The sequence below is a fragment of the Neomonachus schauinslandi genome, chromosome X, assembly GCF_002201575.2.
Source record: "Neomonachus schauinslandi chromosome X, ASM220157v2, whole genome shotgun sequence".
In the NCBI taxonomy this organism is placed as follows: Eukaryota; Metazoa; Chordata; class Mammalia; order Carnivora; family Phocidae; genus Neomonachus; species Neomonachus schauinslandi.
The window spans coordinates 39141999-39164723 of record NC_058419.1 but is presented as its reverse complement, the minus strand read 5'-3'; the positions used below and the strand labels follow the sequence as shown (position 1 = coordinate 39164723).

Below are 22725 nucleotides of genomic sequence, written 5' to 3'. Positions count from 1 at the left end.
TGCATCATTTTCTTGCTTTAACAGTGTTCAATGACTTTGCAGAATTAAATAGTTTTTCCAGTTTTTAAAAGAACTTTCTTTTTTTGGCCTTATTTCCTACTATACCTTTTTCATATGGACTTAAGAAGTCCTTAGACTGAGGTACTTAATGTTTATTTTACCTGGCTCTTTGCCCACAAAAATTTTGTGTTTTAATCTTCGTACTTGCCATGGCCATTTTTCCTCTAGAAATCTTTCTGCCCATCCTTCAAAATTGAAGTCAAGTTATTTACCTTCTTTCTCTATAGAGCTGTTATGAACACTCCCAGGCTCAAGGGAATTCCCTTTCTTAATTTTGACAGCAATTATCGACTATACCACTCATTTTTACTTGGTAAATCCTAATGAATCACAGACTGTAAAAGCTGGAAACTTCCTAAAGAGATTATATTGTCCATCTTTGTCATTTTACCAAAGAGAAAAAACTGAGTCCTAGGGCATGGGAATGACTTGTTTATGGTCTCCTAATGATTCAATTGTTGAGGTAAACTCAGAATATATTTCTTATATTTTAGAGCTCATTCTATTACCATTGTCTCCTACATCATTATTCCATTGTATTTAAATTTTATTTTTATTTATTTAGGCATAGATTTTTTTTTAAAACTAGATTGGAAGTTTCTTTAAGGCAGCACTCATGTCTACACGTTTTTTGGTATGACTCATAGCCCTAATATTGTGCTTTGTACTTATTGGGCACCTAATTAATATTAATGGCTGTTGGTAAAAAACAAGTTGCTCCATTAACCAAATGTCAAATTGGGGCTAGTTCCTTGTGGGCATCACTGTTATAACTGTATGGAAAGTGGCATCTAGTGGTCAGTGTGTGTATTACAATGCCTTTAAACACTCCCCTCCCCCCAGGACCAGTGTCATTATCATGTAGGTGGAATAAATAGAATATAAATTAAATTTTTAAATTGAATTCAAAAAAATATCAAATGTCTTAAGTAGCGAACTCTCTAAAGTATAGCTACATGTTAAGTAATAAAGAAGTACAAAAAGATGAAATTAATTAATTTTAAAGAAAAATACTGTATAAAATTACTTCCAAAATAACATGCACACATATTTAAAGTTATATTGCTTGTTTACAAATTATATTAGCATTTGGAGGATTTTGTTGGATACTGAGAAGCCAGAAATACAATAGTAAAGAAAATTCACATAGTATCTTCTCCATATTAACAAAATCCTCTCTGTCTTTGCATTATTCTCAGGAACTTAATTTATATTTTAAAAAGAAAAATTTCTTAGTGAAAGATGAAAATGGAAAGTTACACCATCTTTTACTTGTAACACCAGAAAACGATGCTCGTATGTTTACATTTAAAGTGTAGACATACATTCCAAAGTCAAATGTTATTTTTAGATGTACAGCCATTTTGGATTACCATTATCCTTTACTCCTCCATTAATGCATGTAACTGATTATTGATAATCTGCACAATCTAATTCAGTGAATATGACCATTGGCAGTTTTTATCTTGTGATTCAGTAGCTTCTAAAATTTGTAAATTGGTACTTTGAAATCTAGAATTCATGTTTGCCCAAAACAATATTATGTATCTTAAATTAACCTCTGTTCCTGACACACTGTAATGTAATTTTTCCGTATGGAATTATCCTTTCTATTAGAGAGCAATATGTACTGTCTTTGCATCTTCCATCTGCACCTAACATAACATAGTGGTTGGCACATAACAGGTGATCAGTGAGTATTTGTTGAGTTAGTTTTATATGTTGGAAGGAGCTGTGTCTTAGTCGTCTGTAGTGCCTAACAAGTTTTCTGGCCTCTAATCATGCCCAATTCATGTTTGATGAGTAAGTCTGTGTAAGTCCATTTAACTTGTAGTTGATGTATAATACTAAAACCAGTATATAACCTAATCCCATATGTATGACAAATAACAGCTGCGTAACAGACTTTAGATTAGAGATGTCAGAAGCATTTTTTACTGGAACAACATCTTGCAATATGAGTAAGAGATTAACTTCCAACATCAAGCCATTGTTGTTTGCTTCCATCAGGAAAAGGAGTTTGAACATGTGGCTGACTTCTAGTTGCAGCTGAATGGGTTAGGAGTTATGAGTAGAAGGATGAGGTCAGTAGTTTGATAAGAAATTGGGAAAGTATTCTGGTAGTAGTTGGAGCAAAGGAACACATGGAACGTTGGGAAGGAGGCTAAGGTACTTTTTAAGTCACAGTCTTCCGAGGCCGAGCATTGATACACATTACTTGGTATTTACATTACATAAAAATTTCTCTTATTTAATGAGAAGCATACTACCATATTGTATATAAATGGTGAGTTATCTACATGTGTTAAACTAATTACAGTTTGTTTTTCTAAGCAGTTCAGCTTTATGCCAGAGTATAGGGTAGATCTGGATGTCAGAAGTCATCTACTGTCTTTTTCTCTTACAGGTTCTTATTTTATTTTATTATTTTATTTCATTTTTTAAAGTAATCTCTGCACCCAATATGGGGCTCAAACTCACAACCCCAAGATCAAGAGTTGCTCCACTGACTGAGCCAGCTAGGTGCCCCTCTTATGGGTTCTTATTTTAGAGGAGGATATTTTTCTGGCTTCAAGACCTCAATTCTTAATATGAGTTAATGAACTTATTAGTAGTGGCTCTTTAGAACATCTAGGCTGTGGGAACATTTGTGGTAAAACTGTTGGAATCATTATAGACTGAGCTACTAGTAATGAGAGAGTGGAAGCAAATTTTAAAAAGTTGGTAAAAGATAGCATTATGTATTTTATGCTCCGTGATTGCTCACGAATGCCAAGATACAAGCAACTTCAACCAGCAGACATCTTTGGCTAGTTGCCAAGGTCATTGCTAATATAGATTGAAAGGTCATTTCTTGCATGTGATGTTAGTACAAAAAGGAGTTCCTAAGAGCTTGGACAAGTGACAAATCATACTACAGGGAAGTTGTTTGAATTCTTTTAAGTTTTTAATATCTTTTAAAAAAGATATTTTTCACTTTAAAATTATAAAAGTTACATCTGCTCATTGTGAAAAAATCAAATGGAAGTGTGTACCATAAAAGGTGCAAGCTTCGCCAGAGGTAACCATTGTTCGCAATTTGGTATGTATTCTTTCAGATATTTTTTTGCTATTTGGGTAATAAGTTTGGATTGTTGAATTTAGTTGAGGGGTAAGTCAGAGACTGGTTTTCAGGTTCATATTTAATCACTTTCCTCCCTTTTTTTCTTCCTTACAGGCTTGCTATGGGTGTTCTCCAGGATCAAAATGTGACTGTAGTGGTGTAAAAGGAGAAAAGGTAAGATTTGAAATGAGCCTTTGAAAACTTAGTAAAACCAGTAAAATAATGTTTTAATATGTTTTTTTTTTTTAAAAAAAATAGGGCTTCTACTGCACATCTAAGTAAATAAAATGAATTCTACCATACTGCTTATTTTAGATTGCTGTAAGGATTAGACTATATCTCAGGGATTAGCAAACATTTTCTGTAAAAGACCATAGAGTAAATAATTTAGGCTTTGTGGGCCACATAAGGTTTGTGTCACACATTTTTCTCTCATTTTTAAAATAGCCCTTTAAGAGTGTAAAAAAATTTCTTAGCTCTTGGACTATACAAAACAGACTTATTACTGCATTTGGTCTGAGAGTTGTAGTCTGCCAACCTGCGATCAATCTGGTTGAACTCACTGACTTAAGAGGCAAAAGAGGGAAAGACACTTAAGAAGGAACCTAACATCAGGCTACTAATCTGTGTTGGGTATCATGCTAGGCAATTTCATATATTTTTATCTAGTCCGTGTAAGTTAATGATTGGTGAATCTCTATTTTTATCTCACTTTTCCCATAGCAGCACCCCTTTTGTATACATGTGATAATTACACAGTAAGTATTGGTGAGGATTAAATAGCATAAACCTAGCCCCTCTGACTCAGTGACTGACAGTGAGATTAGAAGATTAAAAAAGGATAATGAATTGTGGCCTAAAGAGAATTATGCTAGGAGAAAGGGGTTCATACTCTAGTCTCCACTGTATGGGGCTCAGATATTTTTTAATGAATCAGTGCATTTTACTAGTTATATACGAAAAAGTTTAGAATAGTATCTCAGGAGCATATTCCATTTAGGGATATAGAAGGTCTACTAGCACATTAAAGATGTTTAAAAGTCCTGGAGTAAAGAAACCTGCTTGTTTTGCAATGCTGTATTTCCAAGCTCCATTTGACTCACTTCTTCCTAACAGAGCACCTGTTAATAATAATTGACTAGTGTTAACTAGAACACCTATTTAAGTGACATTATTTTGAGGGGAGTAGTTTTATAGTAAGGGTGTGCTTTCTGTAGTGGTAAAAAGACCAAAAGAGATTCATTTCTGATATTGGTAGAGTGACTTTTTTTTAAAGATTTTATTTATGCATTTGAGAGAGAGAGTGTGCACGTGGGAGCATGAGCCAGAGGGGTGAGTGGAGGGGAGAGGGTTGTTGGGAGAGGGAGAGGGAGAAGCAGACAAAATTTATACCTACTTAATGGCATAGGAAAAGCAGGAAAAAAGTAGAGAGGATTCTACCCTTGGAAGAAAGGAAGTACACTGGGCAAGTTTGCATTTATGGGCTTTTATCCTGAGTGTGTCCTTCAGTCTGCATGGCAGAGGATGGCTATAACCCAGACAAAAAGCCACAGTCTTACTGGCTTAAGAAGTTAAGAGGACAGAGTTGAGGATGCCAGAATGACTGGAAAGTGATGGGAAATATGCTGCAATAGAGGGAGGCACAGAGAGCACAGCCCAAAAATTTGTTTGTAAATTCCACCCAAATTCTTGGTTGAACCCTGAACTTTGTATGTATAGGGGAAGATTCACACAACCCACCAAAAGGAACAGCTGGAAGTCTGCAATAATTGAACATAGATTTAACTGCTGTCCATTGAAGGGAAAACAAAGTTAAGTGTTAGTTCAGTTGAGTTAACTATTTCCGAAAACAAAAGTTCAGTACACTTCAGAGGAAGATAAAAAAATCTAGGATGACTATAATATACAATGTCTCATTTGCTCTTAAAACTTACTAGGCATAAGAAGTAACAGGTAAAAGAGATCCATAGTCAAGAAGAAGACTCATGAATGAAAACTAACTCTGAAATAACACAGATGTTAGAATTTGTAGACAAAGATTTAAAGCGATAAGATAAATATATTTGTTGATTTAAAGGGAAATGTGCTCTTAATGAGTGAACAAATAGAGAATTACAACAGAGCACTGGAAACTAAAAAAAAAAAAAAAGAAAGAAAATCTAGATTTAAAAGGCAAAGTATGAGAAAGAATAATTCACCCATTAGGCTTTTAACAGCAGAATCGATGATGGAAGAAAGGGTCAGTGAATTTAAAGATGAATCAGAGGAAAGATACAATTTGAAGAAAAAAAGAAAACAAATGCATAGGGCCTCACTGACCTGTGGGACAATATCACATGGTTTAATGCAAATGTAAATGGAGTCCTGTAACAACAGGGAGAGAAGTAAACAGGGGACAAAAAAGAATAATAATTGAAGGGTCAGTAGTAATGACAAGAATTTCACACACTTTGTGAAAAATATAAATTTACAGATATAAGAAATTCAGCACACCACAAGCAGAATAAAAATAAAACTATACCTAGGCACATCATAATGAATCTACTGAAAAAAAAAAAAACAGATTAAAAGAAAATCTTGAAAGAAGCTAGAGAAAAAATACACATTACATACAGGGACACAATGATATGAGTGATGACAGACTTTTCATCCAAGAGGATGAATACTGTATAACAACGTAAAAACATTAGAGAGTTGAAAAATCTGCCAACACAATTGTTATATACAATGAAAATATACATAAAAATAAAGACAAACAAAAACCAGACTCTTAAATACAAAGAACAAATTGGGGGTTATTTTAATTCCATTTAGTTAACATATAGTGTTATATTAGTTCCTGTACAATATAGTGATTCAGCACTTCCATACATCACCCGGTGTTCATCATGACAGTTGTACTCCTTAATCCCCATCACGTATTTCACCCCATCCCCCCACATACCTCCCCTCTGGTAACCATCAGTTTGTTCTCTAAATTAAGAGTCTGTTTCTTGATTTGTCTCTCTTTCTCTCTCTCTCTTCCCTGTGTTCATTTGTCTTGTTTCTTAAATTCGACATATGAGTGAAATCATATGGTATTTGTCTTTCCCTGACTTATTTCACTTAGCATTATACTCTAGCTTCATCTGTATCATTGCAAATGGCAAGATTTCATTCTTTTTTATGGCTGAGTAATATTCCATTGTATATACCACCTCTACTTTATCCATTCATCAACCAGTGGACATGTGGGCTGCTTCCGTATCTTGGCTATTGTAAATTATGCTGCTGTAAACATAGGGGTACATGTATCCCTTTGAATTAGTATTTTTGTATTCCTTCAGTAAACACTCAGTAGTGTGATTGCTGGATCGTAGGGTAGTTCTATATTTAACTTTTTAAAAATTTTTTTTATTTATTTTTTATTTTTTTATTTTTTAAAGATTTTATTTATTTATTTGAGAGAGAGAGAATGAGAGAGAACACATGAGAGGGGGGAGGGTCAGAGGGAGAAGCAGACTCCCTGCCGAGCAGGGAGCCCGATGTGGGACTCGATCCCGGGACTCCAGGATCATGACCTGAGCCGAAGGCAGTTGCTTAACCAACTGAGCCACCCAGGCGCCCTATATTTAACTTTTTGAGGAACCTCCAGACTGTTTTCCAGAGTGGCTGCGCCAGGTTGCATTCCCACCAACAGTGCAAGAGGGTTCCTTTTTCTCTACATCTTTGCCAACACCTGTTGTTTTGTGTGCTGTTGATTTTAACCATTCTGACAGTTGTGAGGTGGTAGCTCGTAGTTTTGATTTGCAGTTCTCTGATGGTAAATAATGATGAACATCTTCTCATGTGTCTTTTGGCCATCTGGATGTCTTTGGAGAAAGTCTGTTTGTCTTCTGCCCATTTTTAAAAAAATAACAGCTAATTTTATTTATTTTATTTTTTTCATCTTCACAAGTGTCCTCTTTAATACCCATTTAATACCCATCACCAGCAACTCTCAGTTTGTTCTCTTAACTATACAGTCCCTTATGGTTTGCCTCCCTTTCTGTTTTTTTCTTATTTTATTTTTCCTTCCCTTTCCCTTTTCATCTGTTTTGTTTCTTAAATTCCACATATGAGTGAAATCATATATTTGTCTTTCTAGGACTTACTTCACTTAGCATAATACACTCTAGTTCCATCCATGTTGTTGAAATGGCAAGATTTCATTCCTTTTGATTGCTGAGTAATATTCCATTGTATATATGCCACATCTTTATATCCATTCATCTGTGGATGGACATTTGCGCTCTTTCCATAATTTGGCTATTGTTGATAGTGCTGCTATAGTGCAATTGTTGGGTCATAGGGTAGCTCTATGTTTAACTTTTTGAGGAACCTCCATACTGTCTTCCAGAGTGGCTGCACCAGTTTGCATTCCCACCAACAGTGTAAGAGGGTTCCCCTTTCTCCTCATCCTCACCAACATCTGTTGTTTCCTCAGTTGTTACTTTTAGCTATTCTGACAGGTGTGAAGTGGTATCTCATTGTGGTTTTGATTTGTATTTCCCTAATGATGAGTGATGTTGAGCACTTTTTCATGTGTCTGTTGGCCATTTGGATGTCTTCTTTGGAGAAATGTCTGTTCATATCTTCTGCCCATTTCTTAGCTGGATTATTTATTTTTTGGGTGTTGATTTTGATGAGTTTTTTATAGATTCTAGATACCAGCCCTTTATCCAATATGTCATTTGCAAATATCTTCTCCCATCCATCAATTACCTTTTAGTTTTATTGAGTGTTTTCTTCAGTGTACAGAAGCTTTTTATCTTGATGAAATCCCAACAGTTCATTTTTGCTTTTGTTTCCCTTGCCTCTGGAGCTGTGTCTAGCAAGATGTTGCTGCAACTGAGGTCAAAGAGATTGCTGCCTGTTTTCTCCTCTAGGATTTTGATGGTTTCCTGTTTTACATTTAGGTCTTTCATCCATTTTTAATTTATTTTTGTGTGTGGTGTAAGAAAGTGGTCCAGTTTCATTCTTCTGCCTGTCACTGTCAGTTTTCCCAACACCATTTGTTCGAAAAGACTGTCCATTTCCAATTGGATATTCTTTCCTGTTTTGTCAAAGATTAATTGGCTGTATAGTTGTGGGTTTACTTCTGAGTTTTCTGTTCTGTTCTGTTGATCTATGTGTCTGTTTTTGCGCCAGTTTCATACTGTTTTTGATTACTGCCACTTTGTAATATAACTTGAAGTCTGGAATTGTGATACCTCCAGGTTTGTTTTTCTTTTTCAAGATTACTTTGGCTATTTGGGATCTTGTGTGATGGACAGAAGACTATTTAAAGCATAACAACAGAGCTTCAAAATACATGAAGCAAAAGTGACAGAATTAAAGGGAGAAATAGACAAATCCACAGTCATAGTTGATAGATCCTAACACACCTATCATAGTCATTGACAGAACAACTAGAAAAAAAGATCATTAAAGGCACGGATGATTTGAATTCCATTATTAACAACCTAGACCTAATTGACATATATGGAGTCCTACATCCAATTACAGAATGTGTTTTTTTTCAGAGGCAAATGGAATTATCTCCAAGATAGACCATATGATGTGCCATAAAATGAGGCCCTATAAATACCAAATGATTGGAAACATCAGTATATGTTCTCTGACCACATGGAATGAGTATGAAATCAATAATAATAAAATATGTAGAAAATTCCCAACTATTTGGAAGTTAGGAAACACTATTCTAAATAACTGATAGACCAAAGAAGAAATCACAAGGACAATTAGAAAGTACATCAAGTTGCATAATGATTAAACTGCAGCATACTGAGAATTGTAGGATCGAGTTAAAGCAGGGCTTAGTGGGAAATAGCTTTAAATACCTATATTAGAAAAGAAGAAAGATTTAAAATCAGTGACTTACATTTTCCACTTAAGAAGGTAGAAAAGGACAAGTAAATCAAATTTAAAGTAAGAAAAAGAAGGAAATAACACAATATAGTACACAATTCTAAGACACTAAAACTATAGTAAACTTGATAGTGTGTTAATAGCAAAAGAATAGACATATAGGTGAATGGAACAGAATTAGAGAGTCCATAAATAGACCCACAGATATATAATGAATTGATTTTTTTGACAAAAGTGCAAAGGCAGTTGAGTGGAGAAAAGATTCTCTTTCAACAAATAGTACTGAAACAATTAGATGTGCATATGCACAGAAATAGACTTTGACTCATTGCTTGCACTGTATACAAAAATTAACTCACAGTAGACAATAGACCTAAATATAAAACCTAAATCTAGAAATATTTTAGAAGAAAACATAGGAGAAAATCCTTATGATCTTGGGTTAGGCAGATTTTTCTTAGGACACCAAAAACATAATCCATAAAAGAAAAAGCTGATAAATTGTATTTCATCAAAATTAAGAACTTATTCTTTTCTGAAGACATTGTTTAAAGAATGAAAATACAACCCACAGTCTAGGAAAAAAATATTTGCAAATCATATATCTCATAAAAAGTCTTATATACAGAATATGTAAAGAAATTTCAAAACTCATTAATAAAATAAACATCCCAAAGTAAAATTAAACTAGAAACAAAGTGACAAAAGATTTTAAGGTACTTCACAAAATAAGATATGTCGATGGCAAATAAACACATAAAGAGTTACTCAACATTATTAATTAGGGAAATGCATAATAAAACCATGATAAGATACCACTATAAACCTACTAGAATGTCTAAATATTAAAATATATCCATACTAAGTATAGATAAGGATGGGGAGCAACTGGAACTATTATAGATTGCTGATGCAAATATAAAATGATGCAAACCCTTAGGAAAAAAGTTTGACAGTTTCTTTAGAAGGTAAGTGTAAACCTATCAGATGACTGTCCTTTCCTAGGCATTTACCTATGAGAATTGAAAGCATATATCTCTATATAAGTAGTACATGAGTTCATGGTAGCTTTATTTGTAATAACAAGAAACAGGAAACAACTCAATTAGTATTAACAGGTGGGTGAATCAATAAATTGTAATGTATTTATACAGTGGAATACTACTCAGCAATAAAAAGGAAAGAACTATTGACATACACCACAACATGTCTAAATCTCAAATAATTATGCTCAATGAAAAGTTACACAAAAGAGTACATTCTGTATAATCCCATGTATATAAAATTCTAGAAAAAGAAAATTAATTTATAGTGACAGAAAGTAAGTCAGTCATCACCTGGGGGAGATGAATAGAGGCATGAGGAAAATATTATAAAAGGGAACACAAAATTTTTTTATAGTTATGATGTTCACTTCAATATTGTTTTTAATTAAAGACTTAATTTTTTAGAGCAGTTTTAGGTTCACAGCAAAATTGAAAGATACAGAGATTTTGCATATACCCCCTGGCCCCACACATGCATACATGCATAGCTTCCCTAACTGTCAACATCCCCCACCAGAGTGTTACGTTTGTTGCAGTTGATGAACCTACATTGATACATCATTATCACCCACAGTTCATAGTTTACCTTGGAGTTCACTCTTGGTGTTGTACATTCTGTGGATTTGGGCAAATGAATGACATGTATCCATCATTATATTATTATATGAGTATTTTCACTGCCCTACATATATTTTGTGCTCCACCTATTCATCTACCACTCCCATCCCTGGTGACCGCTGATCTTTTTACTGTCTCCGTAATTTTTTCTTTTCCAGAATATCATATAGTTAGAATCAGAGTATGCAGCCTTTTCAGATTGGCTTTTTTCACTTAGTAATATGCATTTAAAGTTCCTCGATGTCTTTTCATTGCTTAATAGTTCTTTTCTTTTTAGTGCTGAAGATATTCCATTGTCTGGATGTACCAGTTTCGTTATCTGTTCATCTACTAAAGGACATGTTTGTTGCTTCCAAGTTTTGACAATGATGAATAAAGCTGCTATAAGCATCCATTTGCAGTTTTTTGTGTGTGTGGATATAAGTTTTAAACTCCTTTGGGTAAATACCAAGAAACATTGCTGGATCATATGAATATATTTAGTTTTGTAAGAAACTGCCAAACTGTCTTCCAAAGTAGCTGTATCATTTTGCCTTCCCACCAGCAATGAATGAGGGTTCCTGTTGTTCCATATCTTTGTCCGCATTTGGTGTTGTCAGGGTTTTAGATTTTGGCCATTCTAATGGGTGTGTAGTGGTATGTAATTGTTGTTTTAGTTTGCATTTCCCTGATGACATATTACATGGAGCATCTTTTCATATGCTTTTTTGCCATCTGTATATCTTATTTGGTGAGGTATCTGTTAAAGTCTTTGGCCCATTTTTAAATCAGGTTGTTTTCTTATTGTTGAGTTTTAAGAGTTCTTTGTATATTTCAGATAATAGTTCTTTATCAGATGTGTCTTTTGCAAATATTTTCTCCCAATCTGTGGCTTGTCTTCTCATTCCCATTAACACTGTCTTTCACACAGAAGTTTTTAATTTTAACAAAGTCCGCTTTATCAGTTATTCCTTTCATAGATTGTGCCTTTGCTGTATCTGAAAAATTATCACCATACCCAAGGTCATCTAGATTTTCTCCTATGCTGTCTTCTAGAAGTTTTATAGTTTTGTATTTACATCTATGATCCATTTTGAGTTGATTTTTATAAGGAATATGAGGTCTCTGTCTAGATTCTTTTTTTTTTTTTTTTTGCATATGGATGACTAGTTGAGCAACATTTGTTGAAAAGACAAGGGAATTTTTGTGAGTGATGGATATGTTCATTATTTTGATTGTTATATATGTGAAAAAAATTTCAAATTGTATGCTTTAAATATGTGCAGTTTATTGTATGTTAATTGTACCTCAATAAAACTGCTTTTAAAAAGTAAGTTTAACACACAAATAATAAAATATGTCAATTCTGCCAAAGAAATGTGTCCAAGTGCACACTGCTAAAAACAAAATTTGCTAGACTTCTGCTGACAAGAAGCATATCAGATAAAGGGCTGGTATCCAAGATCTGTAAAGAACTTACCAAACTCAACACCCAAAAAACAAATAATCCAGTCAGAAATGGGCAGAAGACATGAACAGACATTTCTCCAAAGAAGACATCCAAATGGCCAGCTGATGCACGAAAAGATACTCCACATTAGTCGGCATCAGGGATGTACAAATCAAAACCACAATGAGATACCACCTCACACCAGTCAGAATGGCTAAAATTAACAACTCAGGAAACAACAAATGTTGGCGAGGATGTGTAGAAAAGGGATCCCTCTTACGCTGTTGGTGGGAATGCAAACTGGTGCAACCACTCTGGAAAACAGTATGGAGGTTCCTCAAGAAGTTAAAAATAGAGCTACCCTATGACCCAACAATTGCACAACCTCTAGGGGCATGTGCCTCCAATGGCCCATTAGTCAGTTGCCTTATAGATATGGATGCTTTCTCTTTCTCAGGTGCTGCCTAGGCTGTCACTGTGGATAAGATCTGGTGAAAAGGTTCCTAGAATGAGGTCCAGAGACTCAGACTTCAAGACTTAGAAAAGGAGAGGAACTGTTTGCAGCTCTGCAGTTGGGAGCACAAGCCATGGAGCAGTGAGCCCTCAGGGTTCTTAAACTTAATAGTGGTGAATTTGCTTTCTGTGATTGGATCTCCCAGGGTTTCAGGGCTCACACTCTTTCTATAATTGGCTATATGCAAGTTAACTAACCCTAACATGTTGATATAATGATATATTAGTATAGATGGCAGCTCTACACGCCCACCTATCTGTCTGTGCAGATATGCACATCAGGCAACCTTATTGTATAGATGCTGATAAAATGTAGGAAACCTTACTAGTAGGTTGGCAGCCCTTCTGTGCTGATGTTTATAAGTGCTGTGGCCAGAACTGGGACTTGAGTTACAGTTCAGTTAATAATTCTGAGTAGAGGAATTGCTGGTGGTTTTTTTCTTTATATGATTTTTGTTCTTCTACAATAGCCATGTATTCCTTTTTGTATTAATTTTACAAACAGAAGAAATATAAAATTTTTGATGTTCTGGAGCCCTTTTCTGACTAATTTATGTCATCAGCTAATGAATTGCCATTCTGGATAATCCTGCAACTGTTCTACTCTGGAACAAATCTGAAAACTTCTCAGATGGTTTTCTTTTACACTTCTTCATTCCTGCACCATACTTATTTTATGTAACCCCTACAGACCTGGTTTCCTGAATTTATTGCCCTCTTCCCTGTTAAACTCTTGATGTCAGTATGTTTAAACCTCATTTCATCTCTGATAGGCTTTTTACTTTTATAAGAAAGCAAGAGACTACATTACCATATGTGATATAAATTCAGAATGGTTTATGATTTTCCACTTACATCTTATAGGTTTTCTCATGTTAGTGGATATTATGAATTTAGTATCATTAAATTAATGTTCTCTAGATAGTCTTTTGATCTTTTTGAATCTCAAACATACCCATGCTTGAAAATTCACAAATAACTTCATCACAAATAACATTCACTCTTGTTCAATTGCAGGGGGAGAGAGGATTTCCAGGTTTGGAAGGCCATCCAGGTTTGCCTGGATTTCCAGGTCCAGAAGGGCCTCCAGGGCCTCGGGGACAAAAGGTATGTGCCAGGTTGCCAACCAGTAATACTAGAGGCATGAAGCCATCTTAAATGTGGGACTAGGTGTCAAATCAACTAAGAAGTTATTGAATTATAGCCAGAAATTAATATCTAAATAAAATAAAAGAATAGCTAAGAGTCTGTATTTTATTGTTGGTTTTTTTAAAAACTGAATATTACTGCCATATTCAAATGTTTTTGGAAGATGCTGTTAATTGGATGTGGTTATTGGGATCCTTAACAAAAATTAAATTTTGTCAGGAGCTCAGCTGAGCTGGAGAGAGCTGAACTGCCAGGTGTCAGAGTAGCTGATTAAGAAAACAAGCCAAAATGAAAGGAACCATCAAGCCTTTTACTGTGACAGTGTAATAAGCAAAATGTTTAAGCAGAAAAAGCACCTAGGATCTTTCTCCGCTGTTCTATTTTTCCCCATGGAACAGTACCAGTGAGGACCTCACCTTGGCTGGCCAGCAGGAGGTTAAGGACTGTGCTGTTATCCAACACTATTTGGGCCAAGGAATTGAGGCTAGTCTGTTCTGCTTCTAAAACTGAAGTAGTGTCATTAAGTCTTTCGTCTAAGTGTCATAAAGGTCTTTGACCTTTACTTAACTCGAACAAAGTTGCACACAACTTTTTGGAATTGAATGACCCTGAGTGGGAATAGTTGCCTGGAGCATACACAAGTAGAATTGGTAATACCACATGACAGTTCTCCTCAGTAACCAGAGTACCTGGTTTTGGAATTCTCCTCTTACTCTGTTTAGTTTGATATGCTCAATAGGAGGGGCTGTCTTGAATATGTGGCAGTCTCTTTTTTTTTTTTTTTAAAGATTATTATTATTATTATTTTTTTATTCGACAGGGAGAGACAGAGCGAGAGAGGGAACACAATCAGGGGGAGTGGGAGAGGGAGAAGCAGGCTTCCCGCGGAGCAAGGAGCCCGATGCGGGGCTTGATCCCAGGAGTCTGGGATCATGACCCGAGCCGAAGGCAGACGCTCAACGACTGAGCCACCCAGGTGCCCCGAATATGTGGCAGTCTCTTATCAATGCCCCCATATGTACATGTTACGTTGGTAAGAATGTTGAAGGCCTGGCTTTTACAAAAGAAATAATACCCCAGGGGAGATACACACAGTGCTGGTAGTATAAAAACCATTTATTACCATGGGGATCAACGAGCCAGAAGTCTCTTCTGGTGGGTAGAGTACTTGAGTAGAATTGGAAAATTTGTATAAGGTGGGCACAGGTATGGGGGGTAGGAGGCCACCATTATTGAGGTCAAAATAGGCCCAGTGGCATATCCCATTTCCCTTTTCCCAGATGCTTCAGATCCCGTCTCAGACAGGAGCAATATTACCTGTGAGGAGGCGTTTTGTTTCTGTAGTCTCAGAGTCCATCTGTGGGACCATCAGGTCCAGTATAATAAGGTTGGGGTATCTGAGGTACTAAAAATTTCCATGTTTAGAGAAATGTCAATTTGTTTTATTCAGTGGCACAGCAGTCAGGTATTTATCTATGGGGTTGAATAGTGGGTGACATATTCAGCAGTTTGTCAAATTCAGAGTGGTGGCATTTCCTGGGACAGGTATAGCAGTGAATTTGGTGAGGTAGAAAGCACTCAGGCTGTTCTGTGGGAGAGAAAGATGAAAGGATAGATCCATGCAGCCTTTCTTTCCTGTACCCAGGCTCATGGATCCAAAGGTGCAGTTGTCCTATCATTTGGGAAGACTTTTCCCCATTGACTGCAGCGCAGGCAGTCTCTCCTCTACCATAATCGAGGATAGCATCTTATGTGTATGTTAAGGTAGGGAATGGGAAGAGATAATAGCGAATATTAAGATTCAGAGAAGTTTCTCGGTTTTCTAAAAATAATTCTTTTGGTTGATTGCCCTTTACCATCCGTAATAGGTGGACTGGTGAACTGATAATGAAAGGGCCAGTTCTCTTCATTTGCCTGGAAAGGAAAAGTAGTCTGAAAACCTTTTCTTCCTAATCTTATTTCACGTAATAGTGGTACATTATGTTATTAGAGTATTAAGGAGATCAGATGGATACTCATCAGGTAGTCTTTCCAATAAAGGAGGAAATTAATTTAAATACATAAGTACTTTTAAACACTTAACTATATCAGAACCGAGATTGGGGGTGTGTGCTTGGGCATGATCTCTGAGGAGGTGACAGTACATTGTGGTAGTTTTGTTAGATTCAAGAGCAGAAGGGCCCTGTGCTAAATTTCTTGAGTAGAACTTTATGCTAAGGAAAAAGCAAGACTCTAAATGACTGCATAGAAGTTAAGTAGATGGGACATTTAACAGAATTTCCTAGGGCTAATGAGGTGTAAAAACAACAGAATGTTTCTTGTGCACCTAGGAGTGGCACAGAAATAGCAGAGAGATCTGAAAGAGTCAAGTGGATGGAACTGAGCACCAAGTCAGCAGTAATCCATGCATACTACTGGCATGGGACATCTCAGTGAATTCCAGCTTGGACGGGACTGTCCCAACCTTCAACAACTTGGAACTCCCTAAGCTCTCCATAATTTAGGCACAACCTTATGAAAATGAGGTGGGGACTCCCAATCGCCTGAGGTTAAATTTCAATCATGTTAATGAGGTGGGTGCTTTGAAATAGAAATTAAGCTGAACCATAGGAAAATAAAATGACATTTCTTGCACCTGAGTTTACCCAGGATGAGGGGCTGAGTTTCTTGTGCACCATGCTTACTGAGAGGTGGCACTTTTAATAAAGATTTGTGGCAGCTTAAAAAAAGTTAACTATACCTGAATCCCTTTGAAATAATTTAGCATTAACTAGAACTATTGTACAATAGTATGATAATTTTTAAAGGTGTGGTGGTATGCATTTTAGATTTAGAAAGTAGTCCAATCTTTTGCTTTGATTCCATTTCAGTATCTATATAATGAGAAGGCTACACTGGGATTCTAAATTTGAAGCCTCTATCTCCAATATGACTTCATGCTTCCCAGCATAGCTGAATTTATACTTTTTATGTGATCGGGTATTCTAGTACATGCATATATGTATTAACATATATGCCCAGTCAAAAATTTTATAGGATTGTTCTTTAATCTTTATATTCTTATATATGAAAGTAAAGATATATAAAACAAATACATATATAGGAATGTATATATAAAATTTTCCAAGAGATTTATTTTTAAAAATAAAATTTAATTTTTGATAGATAATATATTCATTTTATTGAAAATAAATTAACATAAGAAGGTATATAGTGAAAAATACTTCCTTTCCACCTGTGAACATGAGCCACTGAGTTCTACATATCCCTAATAGGTACCAATTTCTAATACTTTCTTGTGAATATGCTCGCTAGTTTTTATGAATATGCACATAGATACAAATATATACATGCACATACATGCTTAAATACACATAGACACACTTTTACCTCCCTTTGTTTATAGAGTGGTAGCATATTCAACATGTTTGATCTTTGTTTTTCACATAATACACATTGTAGATCTCTCATATCAGTATACAAAGAACCTCCTCATTATCTTTTATAACTGCATTGTATTCCATTGTGTGATAAACTAATTTTTTAAGGCAGTCCCCTACTGATGATCAGTTAGATAATTTTCAGTTTTTTTCTTCTACAAACAGCGCTGCTAATATGTATACTTTTAATAGACTTCCTTTCCCCAATAAGGGATTATCTCTGTAAGATTACTAGAAGTGATATTGCTAGCTCAGAGGGTACATGTATGTATGTATTTTTATGGACATTGCCAAATTGCCCCCCAAGAAGTTGTATGATTTATCCTTGGTTCAGCAATATACAAGAAGAGCAATTTCCCTATAGCTTCACCAACCCTATTAGGAAATTTGGCTTTTTGTCAATCAGATAGATGAAAACTGGTCTCTCAATGCTTTTAGTTTGCATTTCTCTTATTAAGAGTGAGATTAAGCATCTTTTCATAGGTCAAAGATTCAGTTGTGTTTTCTATGAACTGTCTTCTATGACATTTCATTTTCCCATTTTTCTAACAGTATTGGTGGTTTTATATGTTAATGAGCTATTTATATATTAGGGTGATTACCTTTTGTGTTGTGAGTTGCAGTTATTTCCCCTAGTTTGTCATGTCTTTGCTGAGTATGTGCATGTGTGTGTGTGTGTGTGTGTGTATTTATGTGTCTCTGCGTGTTTTTCAGGAGACCTTTATGGCTTTTGGATTTGAGTAGGAAATGCCTTCCCCACTGTAAGATTATAAAATAATTTTCCCATTTTTTCTACTAGTATTTTAATAGTTTAATTTCTTCATGTAAATATCTATTTCTAATTCATCCTGGTGTGTGGTTTGTTATATAAGTTCCACCTTTATTTTTTTTCCAGATGTCCTCACAAATGTGTCCCAGTGTAAATTTCCCCATTGATTTGCAGTGCCGCTTTCAGTATAAATCAAATTCACATGAATATATGGACTTGGTTTTAGACCTTCCATACTCTTTCAATGATATGCTTATTCAAATATCAGAACAAAACTATTTTAATTATTGATGTATTATGCTGTATTTTTGTATCTGACAGGGCTAGTTTCCCCTTACGGTTCTTTTTTTTTCCAGAATGTTCCTCAGTGTTCTTGCTTGTTTATTTTTCCATATGAACTTTAGAGTCACCTTATCCAGTTTAAAAAAAAAAAGCAACTCATGTTATTTCTATTTTTATTGTGTCAAATTTTAACTAAATTTGTTGAGAATTGTCTATTTTTTATGTTGACTCCTATTATCCAAGAACATGGAATGCCTTTCCATTTGTTCTCATCTTCATGCTTTTTGAACTTTAGAAATGTTTTTTTTTTAATTTTTTTTATTTATTTATTTGAGAGAGAGAATGAGAGAGAGAGAGAGCACACGAGAGGGGGGAGGGTGAGAGGGAGAAGCAGACTCCCCGCTGAGCAGGGAGCCCGATGCGGGACTCGATCCCGGGACTCCAGGATCATGACCTGAGCTGAAGGCAGTCGCTTAACCAACTGAGCCACCCAGGCACCCTGAACTTTAGAAATGTTTTAAACTTTTCTTCTTATGAATCTTATACATTTCTTATTAGTTTATTCCTAAATATTTTATCTTTTTTTGCTATTGTAAATTGCATATTTTCTTCCATTATGTTTTCTAACTGGTAGTTGGTATTTAAGAAAGCTATTGATTTTCTCATACTAATTTTATATACAGTTATACAATTATCTTCCTGAATTACCTTACTGATTATAGTAGTTTTTCATGTGATTTTCTTTGCTTTCCTTGCATACAATCATATCATTTGCAAATAATGGTAGTTTTGCCTTATCCTTTCCAATTTTTATACCTCTGCTTTTCTCTTATTTAACCATGTTGGGAGGGCAACCAGTGAATCTTTGTCTTATTTCTGCCTTTCGTGGAAAGGCACAAAAAGATTCATTAAGCAAACGGCCTTCTGGTTGTTTTAAAATAGAATTAGATTTACTTTAATCTCCTTAGAGGTGCATGTGTTGTGGAAAGTGTTGATTATTAAACTTTTTGAAAAGCAAGGTATAGTAGGCAGAATAATGTCTACCCCTTAATGATGTCCATGATGTAATCCCCAGGACTTGTGAATATGTTAGGTTATAGAGACAAGCAAAATTAAGATTGCAGATGGAATTAAATTTGCTAATCAGCTGGTTTTAAAGTAAAAAGATTATTCTGGATTATCTGGGTGGGGCCATTATAATCACAAGAGTCCTTTAAATGTGGAAGAGGGAGGCAGAAGAGTCAGTGTCAGATTGATGCAATGTTAGAAAGATTCATTCAACCATTGCTGGCTTTGAAGATTGAAGAGGGCCATGAATTGAGGAATGCTGGCTGCTCTAGAAGCTGGAAAAAAGGAAATGGATTCTCCTCCTAGGACTCCAAAAAGCAACAGGGCTCGCCACTGAGACCACTGTCATACTTCTGATTTCCAAAACTATAAGATTGTGTTGTTTTAAGCCACTAAGTTTGTAGTAATTTATAACAGCAGCCTAAGAAACTACTATACCAGGTAACCCTTGTTACAAATGAAAATTTTTATGGAAGCCCCACATAAAACATAAAAATAGAGTTGCGCTGATGGAAGGAGGGCTGTGACACAGGCTTCAAGGAACCTCCAGTGGAACCTCTAAGGTTATGAGTTGTGTAATTTAGAAACCACTTGTGTAAAGCAAGATGTCCCAGATTAATAAAACCTATCTAAAGCCTCAGGTGGTGGCCTACTAGCTGTATGGTCCACTGAAATTCCCGTCTTTTGGAGCAGAATTAGGTTTTCTTTATTCCATTTTTAAAAAACTAGTTAATAAAAACTTAGTGAGGCAAAACTTAAAATTCTCAGCAATGCAATTGTAACTTAGAAATGGGTACATAGATTAACACACATGTGGGCAGCCTCTTTTGCATGGATTCTACAGAAGAAGCTTAGAAAGGGAAGTCTGTGGTTCTTTCTTTTCTTTGCTGAGCTTTGCCAGTAGAAAGGGCCTTATAAAACAAAGCAAAGGTTTAAAACAGCAGACGCAAGAGCAGCACATATTTGGGCTCAGAAATGATGCTATTTATTACCAGCATGGCAAGTAGGTTGACACATTGTAGAAACTGCCCAGATTTTCAGCATTTATTTGGCTTATGCATAAATGATTTGAGGAGTATCAGTACCACTATTTCATCTTTGTTTTGTATGATTTTCATAGTTCACTTTGCAGGTACAAAGTTTCTGCTACATGTCAGCAGTTTTCTTCTCAGTAAATAAAGACCTTTCTTATTTTTTTTATCATATAACTTACCTCAGTGCTCAGTCTCGATGATAAATGCTTCTTCCTTGGGTATGTAAGTTTCTCACTTTCACAAAGATTTACAAAAATTTAAGTCTCTTATTGTTATAATGTAAAATTAGTTATTTGAGGGCTATTTTAGGAGGAACAAGAACTAAATGTGTTGTATTTTTCAGGGTGATGATGGAATTCCAGGGCCACCAGGACCAAAAGGGATCCGAGTAAGTGGTAACTGGTGGATATCAAATGTTTTGTTGGTCAAAACAGAGAAAAAGCAAATGAAGTGTTATGAGACAACTGAAAAAGAGTCATATTAAAATGCAAAAAGAAAAATATAGTCTTTAAAAAGTTAAATGTAAGAGTTGGTATGTCTAAAATTAGCCTTTCTTTAGTTTTCTGGTAGTTATCTTTATATATCCAAATGTCTATTTAAACTAATGTAAGAAGATTTTAAATTAGTTTATGGATAAGAAATACAAGTGCTGAATTCCAACAATTTGTCAGTTTATTAAAAATATGTATCATACAAATGATTTAAACCAGAACTTCCCAGCCATGTGATCATCTCAGTCCTCTGGGTTCAGAGGGCCAATCACCTCAGGCTGTGTACCCTTCCCAGTGTACCATATACAAATATTATAATTTTCTTTGTGTATCCTGAAGAGAGTCAGTTTGGGAAGCACTGATTTAAACCACTGTTAAAAAGTAACTACTTTGGAAGTATACAACATTTTCTCAATTCTAAGATACATAATTTTTCATTTTAATGTTCTGAAAACCAGGATTTGTCTCGAAATGGAAGTGCACATTTAGTGTAATTTTTCTGAAAAGCTTTTAGGTTGACACATATCTTTCAGTGTGTTTTAGAATTGGGGGAAACTAGTTTAAAAATAGCCCTGGCTTTTGGAAACTCATATTTAACTTTTCTGAGCCTCTGTTTCTTCATTTGTTAAATTAGAGAGTTAAACAATATAATCTCCAAGGTACCTTTTAGCTCTAAAATTCTGTGTTCATAGATTGACAAGGTGATGACATAACATGTTTATTTATGTGACAGAGACAGTTAAACATTCTGATCCTTTGATCTCCAGAAATTTAGTAGATGTACAAATTTTACATAAACATTAAAAACATTCTGTTTGCTGTATAATTCTTGACAACATATAGCTTGCCTTATGTGCTACTCATGCCTGGTGTTTTTTAAGGAACTGGAGAAGCGGGAAAGAAACGCAAAACCCTCGGTTTTATTAGCAGACATGGCTGTGTGTTATTTTGTATAAATGGATATCAATATATTATTAAAGCTCTTCATAAGAATCATAATGTATTGCATAATAGCTATAGCTACCATTAACTATGTCATAAGCACTGCTGAAACTAAAAAAAAAAAAAAAAAACACAAAAAACCCCGTCCATTCTCTCAATTCGTGTTTGCAAGTGCCTGAGTAGTCTGTGTCCCTCAACTAGAACTTCAGAAGTGCAGAGGAATAAGTAGCCGGATAGTTCCTGCATCCTTGTGTCTCAGCCCAGAGGCAATCTTGACGTGCAATTTTTAAGACTTATTATTATGGAAATTTTAAGCATACCCAAATGTACGGAGAATATAGTACAGTGAACCCCACCATGTACCCATCACTCAGCTGCAAAAGTTAGCAACATTTTGACAAGTTTGTTTCATCTATACCCCACCACTATTTTGGGGGAATGTTTTTAGGTAAATCCCTCATATCATTCATTCCACCAATGAATACTTCAGTATGTCTCTCTGATAACTACATAACCAGTTGACCATTATTACACCTCAAAAAATTAGCAGTAATTTTTCAGATATACTTTAAAACTCAGTCCTTATTCAGATTTCCACGATGGATGTCCTTTAACAATTGGTTTGTTTAAACCAGGATCCAAGCAAGGTCCACATACTGCATTTAGTTGCTGTGTTTCTTAAGCTTCTTTTATTATGCTATTGGAGAAATTGGGTCATTTGTATTGTACTTCATTCTACATTCTGGATCTGTTTCTTCATGATGTCATTTAAATTGTTCGTCTATCCCCCATATTTCCTGCAGACTGGAGGTTGCCTTATAAGAGGCACTAGAGAACTTTCTGGGGATATAGAAAGAGCTATATACTTAAGACTTGTGCTTTATACTATATA

General features: G+C 35.2%; 1 protein-coding gene across 2 annotated transcripts in view; it reads left to right on the top strand.

Moving 5' to 3' along the window:
* COL4A5 (collagen type IV alpha 5 chain) overlaps positions 1–22725 on the top strand; it is a 231544-nt gene that overhangs the window by 87580 nt on the left and 121239 nt on the right. For both annotated transcript variants that reach the window (XM_021678553.2, XM_021678559.2), the window contains exons 2-4: positions 3278–3337; positions 13676–13765; positions 20744–20788. In XM_021678553.2, the coding sequence (XP_021534228.1) occupies positions 3278–3337; positions 13676–13765; positions 20744–20788 (195 nt within the window). The remainder of the gene's footprint in view (positions 1–3277; positions 3338–13675; positions 13766–20743; positions 20789–22725) is intronic.